This window comes from Lingula anatina, chromosome 9, assembly GCF_051362555.1.
Source record: "Lingula anatina isolate TDL-2025a chromosome 9, LinAna3.0, whole genome shotgun sequence".
NCBI lineage: Eukaryota > Metazoa > Brachiopoda > Lingulata > Lingulida > Lingulidae > Lingula > Lingula anatina.
Genome location: NC_141775.1, coordinates 16,966,906 through 16,983,471, shown reverse-complemented (window position 1 = coordinate 16,983,471; position 16,566 = coordinate 16,966,906). Strand labels below are relative to the sequence as shown.

The 16,566-nt window shown below is 37.4% G+C and overlaps 1 protein-coding gene across 8 annotated transcripts in view; it reads left to right on the top strand.

The window, feature by feature from the left end:
- Positions 1 to 16,566, top strand: part of LOC106155814 (chloride channel protein 2) — a 48,979-nt gene that overhangs the window by 26,274 nt on the left and 6,139 nt on the right. For 4 of the 8 annotated variants that reach the window (XM_086995952.1, XM_086995950.1, XM_086995948.1 and 1 more), the window contains exons 2-21: positions 722 to 881; positions 1,746 to 1,877; positions 3,712 to 3,840; positions 4,127 to 4,260; positions 4,683 to 4,757; positions 5,618 to 5,696; positions 6,076 to 6,201; positions 6,540 to 6,624; positions 7,047 to 7,148; positions 7,528 to 7,612; positions 8,328 to 8,486; positions 9,020 to 9,089; positions 9,586 to 9,696; positions 10,140 to 10,237; positions 10,487 to 10,602; positions 11,412 to 11,545; positions 12,101 to 12,429; positions 12,793 to 12,994; positions 13,658 to 13,752; positions 15,150 to 15,227. In XM_086995952.1, coding sequence (XP_086852078.1) covers positions 722 to 881; positions 1,746 to 1,877; positions 3,712 to 3,840; positions 4,127 to 4,260; positions 4,683 to 4,757; positions 5,618 to 5,696; positions 6,076 to 6,201; positions 6,540 to 6,624; positions 7,047 to 7,148; positions 7,528 to 7,612; positions 8,328 to 8,486; positions 9,020 to 9,089; positions 9,586 to 9,696; positions 10,140 to 10,237; positions 10,487 to 10,602; positions 11,412 to 11,545; positions 12,101 to 12,429; positions 12,793 to 12,994; positions 13,658 to 13,752; positions 15,150 to 15,227 — 2,499 coding nt within the window. The remainder of the gene's footprint in view (positions 1 to 721; positions 882 to 1,745; positions 1,878 to 3,711; positions 3,841 to 4,126; positions 4,261 to 4,682; positions 4,758 to 5,617; positions 5,697 to 6,075; positions 6,202 to 6,539; positions 6,625 to 7,046; positions 7,149 to 7,527; positions 7,613 to 8,327; positions 8,487 to 9,019; positions 9,090 to 9,585; positions 9,697 to 10,139; positions 10,238 to 10,486; positions 10,603 to 11,411; positions 11,546 to 12,100; positions 12,430 to 12,792; positions 12,995 to 13,657; positions 13,753 to 15,149; positions 15,228 to 16,566) is intronic. The other 4 variants (XM_086995954.1, XM_086995953.1, XM_086995951.1 and 1 more) reach the window with 1 other exon arrangement.

Genomic DNA, 16,566 nt, shown 5'->3' with positions numbered 1-16,566 from the left:
TAAACTGGCCTATTGAAGAAAAACAAAAGAAAGACATGGCAGAAAGAAATGTAACATCAGCAGAACTTGTCCCTTGCACTTTGCAATATTCAGTCATATCTGATGGGTCCAGCCTGTTGCTGTAAGTATCAGTATTACCTATGTTAGTATGATGTAATAAAAAGACCCTGGGCTCTCTTATAGTTCCGTAGTTACTGCTCTTCCAGTCTAATATAGTAACTTATTTGATCTGATAATTTGGATGAAATATTAATTATTTTGTCAGTTTTAGAATTTTTGCTTGAATGAGCCCAGAGTTGATCTTTTTTAAATATTATTTTTTTTTATTTTTGTTCATTATGAAATGATGATCTAAGCTTGATTTACTGTAGAAATAGTTAACAATATGTCTAATCAGAGACTGGATGCCACAAGCCAAACATCTTTTTGACTCATGCTGAAAAGTTCTTCCCGAAAAAAAAAAGATCTACATTTCCACCTGTAAATATCTTCCCATAATTCACAGCAAGCTATTCTTGTTGGTGACATTTAATGGGCCCATTAGGAAAATGTGTAACTACATATATACAGTTTAAGGCATCCAGAAGGGCAACCAGTCTCTTGGACTTGGTAACCTGTAGGAACTTTTTATTGAATAAACTAGCTCATATCTCAACCTTGAGACACGCTGTACTGGCATGAAAACGTTGAATGAAATTTTAATGGCAACTGTTCCTTGTAGATGTATGGCCGCTACACCCAAGACCTGGGGGAGTACGCCAAACACGAGGCCGTCAGGATCAAAAGGCTACAAGAACACAGGCGGAAGGCAGAGGAGAGGCTACAGGCACCCAAAGGCTTCTATATTTATACTGATAATATATGCTTCCACAAGTGTAGAGGTAGGGCATTTTATTTAGCTTCTATGATATTTGAATGAAAGGGTTTGGGTTTTCGTGCATGGAGGATTGGGGGGGGGGGGGGGGGAGAGAGCAGTTCGTTCAAAGACAAGCAACCAAACACATCATATTCTCTAAGTAATGATTCTCTAAATAAAGTCCTGTATTTCAGCCACATTAAAACGCCCATGTGAGATTGTTCAATAGTTCTTTGTGTTCTGTGCCGTGATATACCTGATGTTGTAGGACAAAGCTTGTGGAAAATCTTCAGCAACTATCACAAAGATTGCTATTTATGGTGTGCCAGAGTAGACAGCTCAGCAAACAAATTGATCTTGTCATAATCCATAACTTTGTTGACTTTTTCAGCTGTTTTTGATTTTCTTCATCTGAAAAGTTGTAAAAGAAGTGCTCCCTTCAGGCTTTGTGCATCCTCTGGCAGTTGTAGCAGCCATGTCTATTTCTGTTTCAATAAAATGAAGATGATGGTGGGGTGCACACCCTGGGGAGGAGGATCCATTGGCCTCTTAACCCCCCCCCCCTGAGATTCAGAGTTTACTGGCAACTTACCTGTCAGTTTATTATCAGCATATCTCTGCCTCTGAAACTCAGGGTTTTATATCAGTAACATTACTCTCACTTCCAGAATTTAAAATGCTACAGTCTATAATTCTCAGGGTTAGAACTATAACAGTAATGTTGCCCCTACCACTACCAGATATATAAAGAAATCCAGTTTTTGCTTTAAAACTTTTCTTTACTTGCCTGTGTGTTTTGTGCCTTGTCTCTGACACACATTTTTACACATACTAGTCACAAGCACAGTGTTTTCAGAAATATATCACGTACATTGTGTATATCTTTCAGGTTTTTGTCTATGGTTCAGAAGCACTGTTATCCAGAGACTTGGAGAAGACTGGGTTTTCTTGGCATTACTGGGGGTTGTCATGGCGATACTGAGCTTTGCCATGGACTGGGTCATAGAAAGGTGCCAACATGGTAAGAAACTGATTGTAGTTGAACTGAGTTGCTTGCTTTTTACAGGGATATGATTTTTTTCACATCGCTGGTGGTTAAACTTTTTAAAAAACTTTTTTTTGGGATAATTACACTACATTAATTTTCAGTCCCCCACTCCCCCAAATCACATCACTGTTTTTTATGTTTGTACATGAGTTTTTTTGTGTGTGATTTACATGTGCTTGCACCTACAAAAGGCTGTAAATGTTTGCATGTTTAAGTGTGTGGGGTTTTGAATAGTTTATAAGGAATTGAAGTTGCTATGTAAAAAAAATACATCTATAAACAAAAAATGTCAATTCTTGTCTGCATTTGTCTTGAAGCGAATGGGTATATGAATAGTTTATCCAGTATTGTAGGTCTTAACAAACAAACAAAGCCATAAACAATAAAAATGCAAACAGGAATATGGATTTTTCTTTCTTTTTGTCAGAAGAAATTGAATGGTTGTGTAAGTGTATGAGATATTAGATGAATATATTGACTTGATTGCTCCTTTGGGATAGGCTAATCACACTTTAGAGGTTTCTTAGACTGGATTGAGTAAGAATTATTCTCTAAACTTTGCCAGTTAATGTCTGGGAGAGCAGTTGATGTAAGTTAATGGTAAAACCAGAGGCCTGGGTCTCAGTTTGAAATGTACACACATTTATTGATTCACCAAGGAACAAAACTCTTCAATTTCTATTTATCTTCATTAGTTCACTTCTAAACTTGGTTTAAAATGACTTTGAAAATTTAGAATAATGTGAGGGTTTATATTTTGCAGACTTTTAAGTTGCTTTTATGTTAAACTTTTGGTAACTTGATATATTTCTCAGTTTGAAATGTACACACATTTATTGATTCACCCAGCAACAAAACTCTTCAATTTCTCTTCATCTTCATTAGTTAACTAAATCGGTTTAAAATGACTTTGAAAATTAATGATAATGCAAGATCTTGACAGGAAAATGAAGGTTTATATTTTATTGCCCACTTTAAAGTTGCTTTTAATTAACTTGTTTTATCTTAACCCTCTGATAACGTGGCAGCTGGATACATACAATGGACAAAGCAATAGGAGAGAAAAACAGTTCATTTGCAAGCCTCCATACAAAGCTGCCCAGGGTACCAGTCAAAACTCTTCAAACCAAAAACTTTGTTACCTACTCCATACTAATAGTATACTGTAAGTTCACTTGCATTGACTTAGACCCCATTTCCATAGATTTAAGATCGATCTGTCCCTGTGGGGAGTCTCACTAGATAACTGTCAGCTTAGCCGGCTTAAGCGTCTGTCCCGCCTACTGAAAGCTGTAAGGGGGTAATTAACTATGGTGCGCGCTCGATTGACTGCAATTTAGCGTGAACCCCCAGGGAGTTAGATCGATCTAATTCTTAATCCCTGGATTGATCTAAATCTCTGGGAATACACCCTTAGACTGGGTTCCCATTCCTAGATCGATACAGCAGGATAGGTTTATCTCCAAGGGGATTCATGCTAAATTGCTGTCAACTTAAGCAGCTGTCATGCCTACGGAATCAGCTAGGGGGTAATTAACTTTCTAGCTCGCCCAGCGTCCCATAGTTTATTACCCCCTAACAGCTTTAATAGGCATGACGGACATGAAAGCAGTTTAAGTTGATTGCAATTTAGTGATAATCAGCTTGGAGATAGATCGATCCAAAATTAATACAATAGTCTCTGGGAGTGGTCTCCTAGATGTGATACTTAGTTTTCCTGTATTCATTTCTATCCCAGTCACACCCCTCCCGGAGGGGGTTAAATATATTATAATTATATAAATACATCTACTGTTTCTTATTTCAGCTCACATCTGGTTGTATAAAGAACTTGGGGAGTATCCGCCCTTGCAGTTCTTTGCCTGGGTTCTGTACCCCATAACATTTATCCTCTTCTCCACAGGGTTTGTACATATTGTGGCTCCCAATGCAATAGGTAGGTGCACTATCCGTGGATTACTGAGATAATAATCAGTTCCATATAGATTTAAAAGTAAATTTAGAGCATTATCTTTGAATTGATACTTCAAGTACTTTTAGGTACTATATTTTATATTGCCAGCTACTAATCCAAGTATTTCATAAAAAACTTTATTGAAAAGTGCAGTGAATCACCTCCCCATGATGATGAAGTAACCTTTTTTTTTTTTTTTTTTGAAATTTACCCATGCCAGCCTAAGCTCTGCATTCCATTTATAAATGACACATTTGTATATTTTTAGGTTCAGGAATTCCAGAAATGAAAACTATTCTTCGCGGGGTTGTGCTTAAAGAATACTTGACATTGAAGACTTTGGTGTCGAAAGTGGTCGGCTTGTGTTCCTCACTGGGCAGTAGACTTCCCATAGGGAAAGAGGTTTGTATTCTGTAAAGTTCCCTGGTTTGTATTCCTTAGTGGGCAGTCAGTCTCACCTGAAATTGTACATGGTCAGTCCAGAGGACCGACAAGAGATTTAAGAACAGCAATTTTGAATTTACAGTCATCATTCGACATACTTCACTAATAAAATTATATAAAACCCAAAGCGTTTTTCCCCTTCCATTTCTAACCAATCACATTCACAAACAAAGTAAGCTACCTTTGATCATAGTATCCATCTCAAATGCATAGGGTAATTTTCGGACTGGCAAAAATGCATATGGTCCAGCAAATTTTTCATTAGTTTCGGCCCAAATGTACTGCCATTCTGAATAGTTTTCAGCATGTCTGGTTAAAATTCCATATAATGCTGTACGTCACTGTTATGATATGTAAGTGGGTTGATTATCCCTTTTCAGGGCCCCTTTGTCCATGTAGCCAGTATTGTGGCCACTTTGTTATCCAAGTTAATGGCCTTCAGAGGGATTTATGATGTAAGTATAGTGTGTTAAAGCCATAGTAACTCTTCCTTTGAGATTCAAAATTCCGCATGAAATACATTGTAAACAACGCATGGAAATATATTCTATTGTATTTTACCACTAAAACGGCCGTTATTGTAGTAAAACTAAAATCTGTGCTTGTCAATAGGGCTTACGATGCTTTTCTTCCTGGTCATCAAGGCATTCGTTGCTAATGACGTAATGGTGTCACGCGGATTCTCGCGTTCATTCGAGACCAAAATAACATATGGCGGCAAACGCATTAATGCAGACGCAGACGTAAGTTGCGAGTTTTTGTACAGTGCGTCGGATAACGAAAAGCCCAGAATGGCACACATTGTGGATATTAATGTATTTTTAACAAAAAGACGAATATATCTCATGAATCTTATATAGTGTTGTTGTTGTCTGCTTTTCCCGCGGTTTTAAGTAGGTCAACAGTGACTATGCGATGTCAGAGAGAGCTCCGTCAGTTAAAATCTCTTAAGAGATTTTAACAAAAAATCGTACGTTTAGGAAAAAAACCCTGGATTAACTTTGAATGCAAGAATGGGGTCGCTGACCATTGGTAAGTACGGGAAAATTGCCGTTTACTCCAGGAAAATCCAATTTTTGGCCAAAATGAAGAGTTATTATGACTTTAACATTAATATTTATGTCCTATATATATATATATATATATATTTATTTATTTTTTGAGGGGGATGGCATTTGTAGTGTGCTGTCAGTTTGTTGAAATTGTTTAGATGCACAAGTAATAAAATGAAATATTATGTTACAACTTTACAGTATTATGACAATTTATTTTATATTATAAAGATATTATTATTACATTAGACATGTATTTCCAGAATGAATCCCGTAACTATGAGATGCTGGCTGCTGCCTGTGCTGTGGGGGTGGCATGTACTTTTGCTGCTCCTATCGGAGGTATGCTGCTATCTACTGCTGTAACAATAAGAAATTTGCTCAAGGAAGAGATTTTTTTCTGACTATGGGCAGATTTAGAACTTTTAGGGAGCCAAAAATATCATTGGTCTAGGCAGCCCCTTAGGTCCCACGCCATATTTTCTTACTTATTTCACTGAATGGCAGTCTCATCCCTGTTTAAAACTTAATGTTCAGAACAGATGTAGTGCAGGGCTCTAACACTAAAACATCTTTCTCATATTAGAAATCTGGACTCATCTTAAATTGAAATATGTCCTCTTAAAAAAAAAGTATTTCATTCAACTTTGACCTTGGTTAATGAGTTGCTGTATGCTTCAGTAACTTCATGAAATTGTTAATTTGTCTTTTTTCTCTTCAGGAGTGTTATTTAGTATAGAAGTCACATCAGTATATTTTGCTGTCAGGAACTACTGGAGAGGGTTCTTCTCTGCAGTGTGTGGGGCTGCAGTATTTCGCTTACTGGCAATATGGGTGCAGGAAGAAGGTAACTAAAGAACAGAATTTTCCATTTTTTTCATCAATCATCATAGTTAAGTGTTATTAAATATTGAAATGTCAGATTTCAGTTAATTTTGCTTGTTTTAACTGATTACAATGATAGGTTAAGAGCTTAATTTTGCCTGAGTTAATCACTGGTTTAGAGCTAAGTTAAAACTAGGGGCCAGCTTTGACCACCTGGAGCACCAGAGACACTCATTTGACCACTTCAGCTGGTTGTCATACAGGCCTGTCATAGGGATCTTGGAGGAAATAAAATTATTCTGATACCTTGTTGCTTTTTATTGAATTATGTTAACCATCCATCTTTCTTTGCCTCCATAGAAACCATCACTGCCCTGTTTAAGACTAGTCTAAGACAAGAGTTTCCATTTGATGCTGTGGAGCTGTTGGCATTTGGCACCATAGGGTGAGTGGCTGGGGAAGGTGGAGCCAATTTGAAGGCTAGTCACTGGGAGGGTGATTTAGTAAAAAGGGCAAGTCACTGGGAAAGGGTCAGTCACTTAAGAAAGCAATTCACAGGAAGGATGAGGTGATTGCACATTTAGTTTTCATCATGCATTTGTCTGTTTTATTATTGTGACATTCAATTTAGCCGATCCTACAGTTTCTGAGCTGTAGAACATGTCATTTGCTTGATATGTTAACACTGTGTCACTGTGATTGAATTATATGAGGAATCACAAGTTTTGAATAATTTCAAAGCAGTTCTTAACAAATAAGAACTATGCTTGCAGTGCAGTTTATATAATAGGGAGTGTGTTTTCTATTGGTAAATGATGCATCAGGTCAAAATTATTGTCCGATGGAACCTTTTCTTTCCTTTTACAGATTGGTGTGTGGGTTTGGCGGTGCTCTGTTCATTTATTTCCACAGGAAAATTATCCACTTTATACGAAAACAGAGGAAATTGTCCTCCTTTCTCCAGAAGAAGTAAGTACCAGTTTCAACAGGAGTCATCCACTGTATGTGATGTACAAGAGGGTAATTATATGGATGTGCAACTGATTTGCATATATGTATGTCACATAAAGTAGATCACAAGTGGTTATATAGCTGCTTCAAGCATTTATAGGACAATTACACTAGTTTTTCGCTCACAACACAGTGAAGCATTTTAATATAGATTATAATATAATTATCCCATTGTTGCTAACAATAAATGTTTTTATAATTGTTATCACATAGGGAAATGTTTGGGATAATTATGTAAAAAGGACATGGTGAAGATACCTTTTATTAGCATTCAGTTTATTCCCATTTTTTGTGTGATATAATGTGTAGTAAATATAACATGTTTTATTTATTTCAGTCGATTCATCTATCCTACTGTGATAACATTTTTGATATCCACTCTATCCTTTCCCTTGGGGCTGGGGCAGTATACAGCTGGAATGGTACGTTTCTGGAAACATTTTTCACAAGACAAGGGCTATCTCAATTGAAACAAACAAATGATTAGTTTGTCCGATTTTTCCAACACAACTTACCAAACCTTTTCTGCATTAGTAATAGATACCTCAAAATGTACTGAGATTATACTGGAGAAAACTGCAGTGGTATCAAAGCATAAATTACTTTCCACACACTTTCAGTTACATCATGGAGAAGTTCAGTGTACTTTCACTTCATACACCAAGAAGACCACTGTTCTTTTATTTGACTTACTTGAGAAGTCCACTGTACCTTCACTTAAATCACTGAGAAGTGCACTGCTTTTAATTTGGCTTACTGAGAGTCCAGTGTATTTTCAGCTAACTCACTAAAAAGCCCACTGTTCATTTTATTTGACTGACTTACTGAGAAGTTTAGTGTACTTTCAGTTTTCTCACTAAAAAGTCCACTGTACTTTCACAGGCCTACCCAGCTACCAGACTAGGCACCAAATGTACACATTTCACAGTATGATACCCGGAACAAATTTTGAGATGAGATGCACCATTTTCCAACCCCGATGCACACCTTGAAAACAGGTATTGTGGTCCAATCTACCGGTGAATTAGGGATCATTGGGTGCTGAGTCTGGTAGTTTGGTAGGCCTGTTTCAGTTAACTCACTGAAAAGTTCAATGTACTTTCAGTTAACTCACCAAGAGGTTCAATATTCTTTCAGTTAACTCACCGAGAAGCTGTGAATGAGTTGTTCAGTAACTTCACATGGTCCACGGGGAAAGCAGAGAACTTAGATCTGGACCAACTAGAGGTCCTCAGTCACTGGAATCACCCGGACACCAGCGTCTACGTCACACTGACTTTGTTTATTATTATACAGGTCAGATTTACTCTCTGTATGAAAAAAACAGATATCAACCCCAGTCTAATTGTATGAAGATTTTAAGAGTTCCCAATTTGAAAATATATCAGTTTTAACTTAACTTTAAAATATGCCGTGTGTCAATGTAAGGTTTAAATATAAATATGGATATTTTAGATATATATCATTTTAAATCTTTGTGCACTGATTTTTATGGTGTGGTATGATCTTTCAGGTTCAGTAAGGTACAGTGTAATAATGGAGTGTTGTACAGAGTGATCTCACACAAACAGTTTACTTATAATAATAATGGATTACATTTGTTTCTAGTTTATGTGATCTTTCAGGTTCAGTAAGGTACAGTGTAATAATGGAGTGTTGTATAGAGTGATCTCACACAAACAGTCTTATAATAATAATGGATTACATTTGTTTCTAGTTTATGTGATCTTTCAGGTTCAGTAAGGTGCAGTGTAATAATGGAACGTTGTATAGAGTGATCTCACACAAACAGTTTACTTGTGATAATAATGGATTACATTTGTTTCCAGTTTGTGACAGCTGCTTTGGCTGGTTCTCTCCCCATTCCTGCTGGAGTGTTCATTCCTGTCTTCACTATAGGTAAGTTGTGTCATCATTTCACCACTTACTGTTGCCTTGTCAACTATTCCCTATGCTGCAGACTGCGCAATTACATATTAAAGGAAAGCTTTTTTAATAACATTTCATTTTGTTTTGTTGTGTTTGTTAAAATTGATAACATGACTGTTCAGCAGTAGGTATGAGCAGTTTGAGTTCAGGTACATTGATAATTCTTTATTCATTTGAATAATTTTCATCATCCTTGAATAATAATCTACTAATTAATTATATATGGGTGGAAACTGAATTTAAAAATGATGCAAATGAAAGAGAATTTTAATAATTATGCTGTTCCATGAAAAGTTGAACTTGGAAAGCACTGACCTTGACCTACAGTGACCTGTCCACTCTGGTCTCACAGTGTCACACCTGAAGATCGTGACAGCTGTTGTTGTGGCTGAATGCCCATTTTCCTTCACTATGCTGCCATCTTCAGGTTAAAATTAGCTAAGAGAATGTTCTTTATTATTCCCAGGTGCTGCCTTTGGTCGTCTTGTAGGAGAGTGTTTGGCTACGTGGTTCCCCAGTGGAGTGAGGATGGGGGATCAGGTGTCTCCTATAGTCCCTGGAGGATATGCTGTAGTAGGTAAGTGTATGACTATATGGTATCCCAGTGAAGTCAGGATGGGAGAGCAGGTGTCTCCTATAGTACCTGGAGGATATGCTGTAGTAGGTAATATCATGTAACTCAGCAGTACTCTCTATCACTGTTAAGATTCATATTAGAGTCCTCTACAAACCCATGATAGTAACTACAGGTATGAAAGTTGATCACTTATCACTTCAATTATTCTTGGTCTAGTGTGTCAGTTATTTTAAATATTTGAAAAAAAAAATGAATATTATTATTCCAAACTGAGTTGTTCAGTACATTATTTATTAATAAGCCAGCTGTACATGTATCTTAATGCAGCAGCTATTGCTCTTAAAGCTGGCTGATATCGCATTGGAAAAAAATGTCAGTGGCATGTTCGTTTCAGTGTTTTTTTGTTTTCATAATCATAAAGTGTGTGTTTATCATTTGTGTAGGAGCTGCTGCTTTGGCAGGAAGCGTAACCCACACCATTTCCACCTCTGTGATAGTGTTTGAACTAACGGGACAGATATCCCACATTCTACCTGCTGTGGTAAGACAACTGATTGTTTGATAAATGTGATAGTGTTTGAGCTGACGGGACAAATATACCACATTCTACCTGCTGTGGTAAGACAACTGATTGTTTGATAAATGTGATAGTGTTTGAATTAATGGGACAGATGTCCATATTCTATTGGCTGACAGCATTGTTGGTCTTTGTAAAATTTAAATATATTAAATAAATTTTATAAAACCAACACTTATTTTTCATTATCTGTATATCATTTGTATACTCCAGATAGCAGTGTTGATAGCCAATGCAGTCGCCCACAGCCTTCAGCCGTCCATTTATGACAGCATCATCCAGATCAAGAGGCTACCTTACCTGCCTGATATCATCCCCACAAAGTCCAGGTAATATGTGACATCATCCCCACAAAGTCCAGGTAATATGTGATATCACCCCCACCAAGTCCAGGTAATATGTGATATCACCCCCAGCAAGTCCAGGTAATATGTGATATCACCCCCACCAAGTCCAGGTAATATGTGATATCATCCCCACCAAGTCCAGGTAATATGTGACATCATCCCCACCAAGTCTAGGTAATATGTGATATCATCCTCACCAAGTCTAGGTAATATGTGATATCATCCCCACCAAGGCTAGGTAATATGTGATATCATCCCCACCAAGTCTGGGTAATATGTGATATCATCCCCACCAAGTCCAGGTAATATGTGATATCATCCCCACCAAGTCCAGGTAATATGTGATATCACCCCCACCAAGTCCAGGTAATATGTGATATCACCCCCACCAAGTCCAGGTAATATGTGATATCATCCCCACCAAGTCCAGGTAATATGTGATATCATCCCCACCAAGTCCAGGTAATATGTGATATCATCCACACCAAGTGCAGGTAATATGTGATATCATCCCTACTAAGTCCAGGTAATATGTGATATCATCCCTACTAAGTCCAGGTAATATGTGATATCATCCTCTCCAAGTCTAGATAATATGTGATATCAACGCCACCAAGTCTAGATAATATGTGATATCATCCCCTCCAAGTCCAGGTAATACTTTCAGTACAAAACATTTTTCTGTACGTGAAATATTCCATGTCAAATGTGTTATCATATCCTTCTTGCAGCCCATATTATGTACTTGAGAAGGACTTCATGCCATATATATATGTCTGGTGTCTTTGCAGCACTTACAATGTGTTTGTGGAGGACTTCATGATCCGTGACATCAGGTTTATCAGCTATATCGCCACATACCAGGATGTGAAGAATCTGTTGGAGACATCCAAGTTAAGAACATTCCCATTGGTGGATGCCCCAGGTAGGGTAAACACACACATGTGTAATGGCACTGGAGAAAGTTTGATTTTCTTCCTTTAAATCAAACAGAAGCATGTCTAAATTTCTGATCAGGAATCTCTAATATGTTTTTAACCAGGAATGAAACCATGATTTATGGAAGCAGTGTTGAACCAGTCAGACTTTTTTAAAATCATTTTTTATGAAGCTCCATCTCCCCCCCCCCCCCCCCCCCCCCCCTTGTTATGTTGTGTTATACCTAGAACATAGCACTGGCATATCAGGAACTCTGTGAGATTCCAAGACATGGGATTTAATTACTGAACATTATCCACTGTTCTGTAGTCTTCTTACTTAGTGTTATATTCTAGTATGTCAGTTTTACATGATATTATCAGGTTTGAAAGCACCTTTCCTCTGATATTCCGATAAACTTTTTCATCAAACAGTTTATTACAGGTATACATAAGACATTTATTTTTAGTATTTAGACCACTAACATATTGTTATATGTATACAGTATAATGCTATGACATTCAGAAGACAATCATATCCATTATGTTGTGTATATTTCCAGAGTCCATGATTCTCCTTGGGTCTGTACAGAGACTGGAGCTGGAACTGTTACTGGAGGCTCAGCTTGGACGACAGCGCCGCCTGGCAGCAGTGGAAGAAGCATTACATAAACGGCAACAGGAAGAGGAGGAGAGGAAGAGAGCCAAGGAACAACTGGAGAAGAGGGCGTCCCAAGGCGATACCGAGGGGACGCGACCAATGGCGGCCTGCAGTGGAGATATGTTGAACGCTGTGAAGGTCCACCGCCAGCCGTCTGCCAGGTTTACAGTGACCCCTGCAGCCAGCAAAGTGGACAGTGGCGGACATGTCCAGTTGAAGCTGGACTCCACGGTAAACAGTGTGTGTGTTTGTGGATTTGAATGATAATCATAGGGACCATTCCACAGATGTTTGGAGCAATCTATCTCCCAGGGGAGCCTCACTAAATTACTATCAACTTAACCGGCTTTAGTGTCTTTCAGGCCTAGTAAAGCTGTTAGGGGGTAATTATCTTTACCCCCTAGCTTATTTGGTGGCTGTGACAGACATTTAAGCCAGTTATTTTAAAGCAATTTATTGAGACTTCCCAGGGAGTTAGACCAATCCAGATGGATCGATCTAGGCATGAGAACCCAGTCTTAATCTTTATTATCCAGAGAGGTGTGATAATATATGTGAGATGATATTACTACATTATCTCTGCCATCATTCCAGCCACCAGATCAAACAGCTAATGGAGACACGCTGAAACCACACAAGTACACCAAGGCACCACAGAGAGGGATATTAAAGAAGAGTCCCCGTCCCAGCCCCCGAGCTAGTCCCAGGGCCAGTCCTAAAGGAAGTCCTCAGTCTTCACCTCGCTCTAGTCCACCAGGGTCTGCCAAGACAAGCCCAACACCCAGTCCACAGTTAGGTTAGTCAGCTCTGTGATACTACATTGTTCTCAGAGTAAACTTTTGATGGAACGCAGTCTTGTATATGTGTGTGTTATAAGTGTAGTTATTTTACCTAGGTAATTATGTATCATCTACCTAGCTACACCCCAACCATTAATAATATATTATATAAGTAAAAAAAAATAAAAGTTGCAATAATATTGTTTTTGGTTTCAACACAGTACATACACCCTGATAGATAATATGGTTAATTTAAGGGCCAAAATTGTCTTGAAAATATTTAAATTCTCAATAAAATTACACTGCAGTTTCTCGAAAATAATAATGATAATAAATAAATAAATAAATAAAAATAAATTTAAAAAAAAATGAAGGGTATGGTGTATGCAATTTTGTATTGAGTAACGAAATTTGAATGATGTGAATAACTATTTAAAATGACTAAATTAGAGTATTGTGATTATTAAGTAATCCTTCCATTAGATTACTTGATGCAGAGTGCTGATGCTGCAACATGAGGTTAAAAATTGCTCACATTTAAGAAGATAATTTTATCTCTCTATAACAGGTACCTATATAGTATATTCACCTTTAGGTTTATTTACCATCACACTATTGTTTTCCATGTACCTTTCTCTGTTTATTTTGATAATGAAGTTTAATTGATTTTGATTTTACAGAAAAGAAATTCAGCATAGGATTAGCAAAGATTTTCAAATCTCGAAGTAAAGAAAGTATCGCGGACAGTACGGCTTCTGAAGATGATGAAGCTCAGGTAACTATGGCAACAAACTGATAAACAGCATGGGATGTTTTAGTTTAATAGTCAATATTTACAGGGTTCTGTATTCTACTTATGAAGGATTAGCAGTGTGAGGACTCAAGTATATCTACATTATATTATATTATATTATATTATATTATATTATATTATATTATATTATATTATATTATATTATATATAGCATCGTGAGTATCATAAGAGTCATATATATCTATATCATATTATATCTACATCATATTATATATATAGCATCGTGAGGGTAGTGGCTAAGTTTACATTTATCTATTTATCTGTGTTTAATGTTATATTTTATTTATTTATATCTTTTGCATGTGCTGTAAGTCTCTTCATACATGAAGTACCAGTTTGAAGTTAATAGTTAATACTTGAAGATATATAATATCTATATAGTAATAGAGTGACCATGATGTAAGGTTTAAGAGTGTGATACTGATACGTGAAGGTCAACATACCTGTATCTACCCAGGCTTGTCAACATTTTGCCCTCTGAGCCAGTACAACAGTTAGTGTGTGGTATTACACCATTAAACTACCTGAAGGTCAACATACCTGTATCTACCCAGGCTTGTCAACATTTTGCCCTCTGAGCCAGTACAACAGTTAGTGTGTGGTATTACACCATTAAACTACCTGAAGGTCAACATACCTGTATCTACCCAGGCTTGTCAACTGTTTGCCCTCTGAGTCAGTACAACAGTTAGTGTGTGGTATTACACCATTAAACTACCTGAAGGTCAACATACCTGTATCTACCCAGGCTTGTCAACTGTTTGCCCTCTGAGTCAGTACAACAGTTAGTGTGTGGTATTACACCATTAAACTGCCTGAAGGTCAACATACCTGTATCTACCCAGGCTTGTCAACTGTTTGCCCTCTGAGTCAGTACAACAGTTAGTGTGTGGTATTACACCATTAAACTACCTGAAGGTCAACATACCTGTATCTACCCAGGCTTGTCAACTGTTTGCCCTCTGAGTCAGTACAACAGTTAGTGTGTGGTATTACACCATTAAACTACCTGAAGGTCAACATACCTGTATCTACCCAGGCTTGTCAACTGTTTGCCCTCTGAGTCAGTACAACAGTTAGTGTGTGGTATTACACCATTAAACTACCTGAAGGTCAACATACCTGTATCTACCCAGGCTTGTCAACTGTTTGCCCTCTGAGCCAGTACCGCAGTTAGTGGTATTACACCCGTGCTAACAGCCAACTGCCGTATGCACTGTACACTTAGTGTTATATACAGCATATAGTTTCATTCTCATGGTCTGTCTGATTTGGTGAAATGTAGATATTAACTGTAAGTGAAATGGTCTGGGTATTATTTGAATGTCTGCTTTTATATTATATTTCACTATTGACAGGATTCCTCCCTATATGAGTTGGACCCCGAGTCTGACAGGTTCTTACACAGGCGTGGAAAACATGCCCATGTAAAGCTGGTAAGAAGATGGCTGCTGCTTTACAAACCACGTTTTATTTGATCATGTGACTTGTTATCTAGTCATGTGACCACAGCTTTTGACCACATGTTTTGCCATTGTTTCACAACTTTTGACTGCAGTGTGTAGGTGATTTAATTTTTGTAGCAGATTGCTGTGAGTGTGTTTTATCATAACCCATTTTTTGTTAGTAATTCCTAGCAAGACTGTTGGTTGCCGTTGTGTGGCTTGATTTTAGTTTTCTTATATGGTAAAATTTTCAGAGCTGTCCTTGTGTCTGTAAGTATAGCTTGATGATTGCAGTTGTCAAAGTGTGCAGGTTTTTACCAATTTTCTGTTTAGATTTTGCTAAAAATACTATCTGAATGCTGTAGTTTTGCTGTGGTCATTTTTGAGGATGAGACAGAAAGGCATGACTACAGGTAATGTTATAATAGATAGACTTAGGAAACTATAGAGAAATATACTTATATTGCTGATTGAAAAGAACAGAACCAAATTGTCAAAATGTAATGAAAAGTATATTCTGATCATTTTGTAGGGGTGTTCTAACTAAAACAGCATCTGCACCAAAAGCTGCTTCTGTTTTGATATTTTTTTCTGCTTGCAGTGAAAACCAATATGTTTTGTCTACAAAATCATTTTCATTTGGATTGAAGCATATATTCTTGAGACTCTGACTGCTTGGATTGATATAAAGTTTTATTTTATAAAAAATTGTATTATTATTTTCTTTCTTGTAATCAATTAATAGTCTTCACATCCAAAAGAACTTCAGAGCAACCCAAGATGAGACACTATAAAAACCTGGACTGGTTTTCTGACTGTTCATGTAGTTCGAATCCCATAAATATGTCTGGCATTTAATAAATGACACATGCAGATATCAAAGAATCATCACAAGTTAGAGCACATTTACTCTCCCTGTAGGTTGCCACCTTGGTGCAGAGGATCGATTTGTGAGATCATGTCCTCAGTTGTTGTTCAGTGATGGTGGTAATAGTATAGGGGTGGTGTTATCATGTAAACTGTTATGAGGGGAATTATCCAATGGCTGCTGCCCAATTGAATTCAATGGATGAACACTGATTTATAACATTCTTAACAGATGATATTGTGCAAACAATTCTGTTGGGAAGTATAAAATGGCATATGAACAAAAACCAGTTGAAAATGAAGATGAACATGCACTGACGTTGACAGGGGTCAGCTGCTATCTGCTTTCTCTGTGCACCAGCTTATAACTACTAGTTGTACATATTTGGGGAAGTTCCTTAACTGACTGCCACTCCCCCCCCCCCCCCCCCCACTCCTGCACAATGGTTATCTTCATCTGACA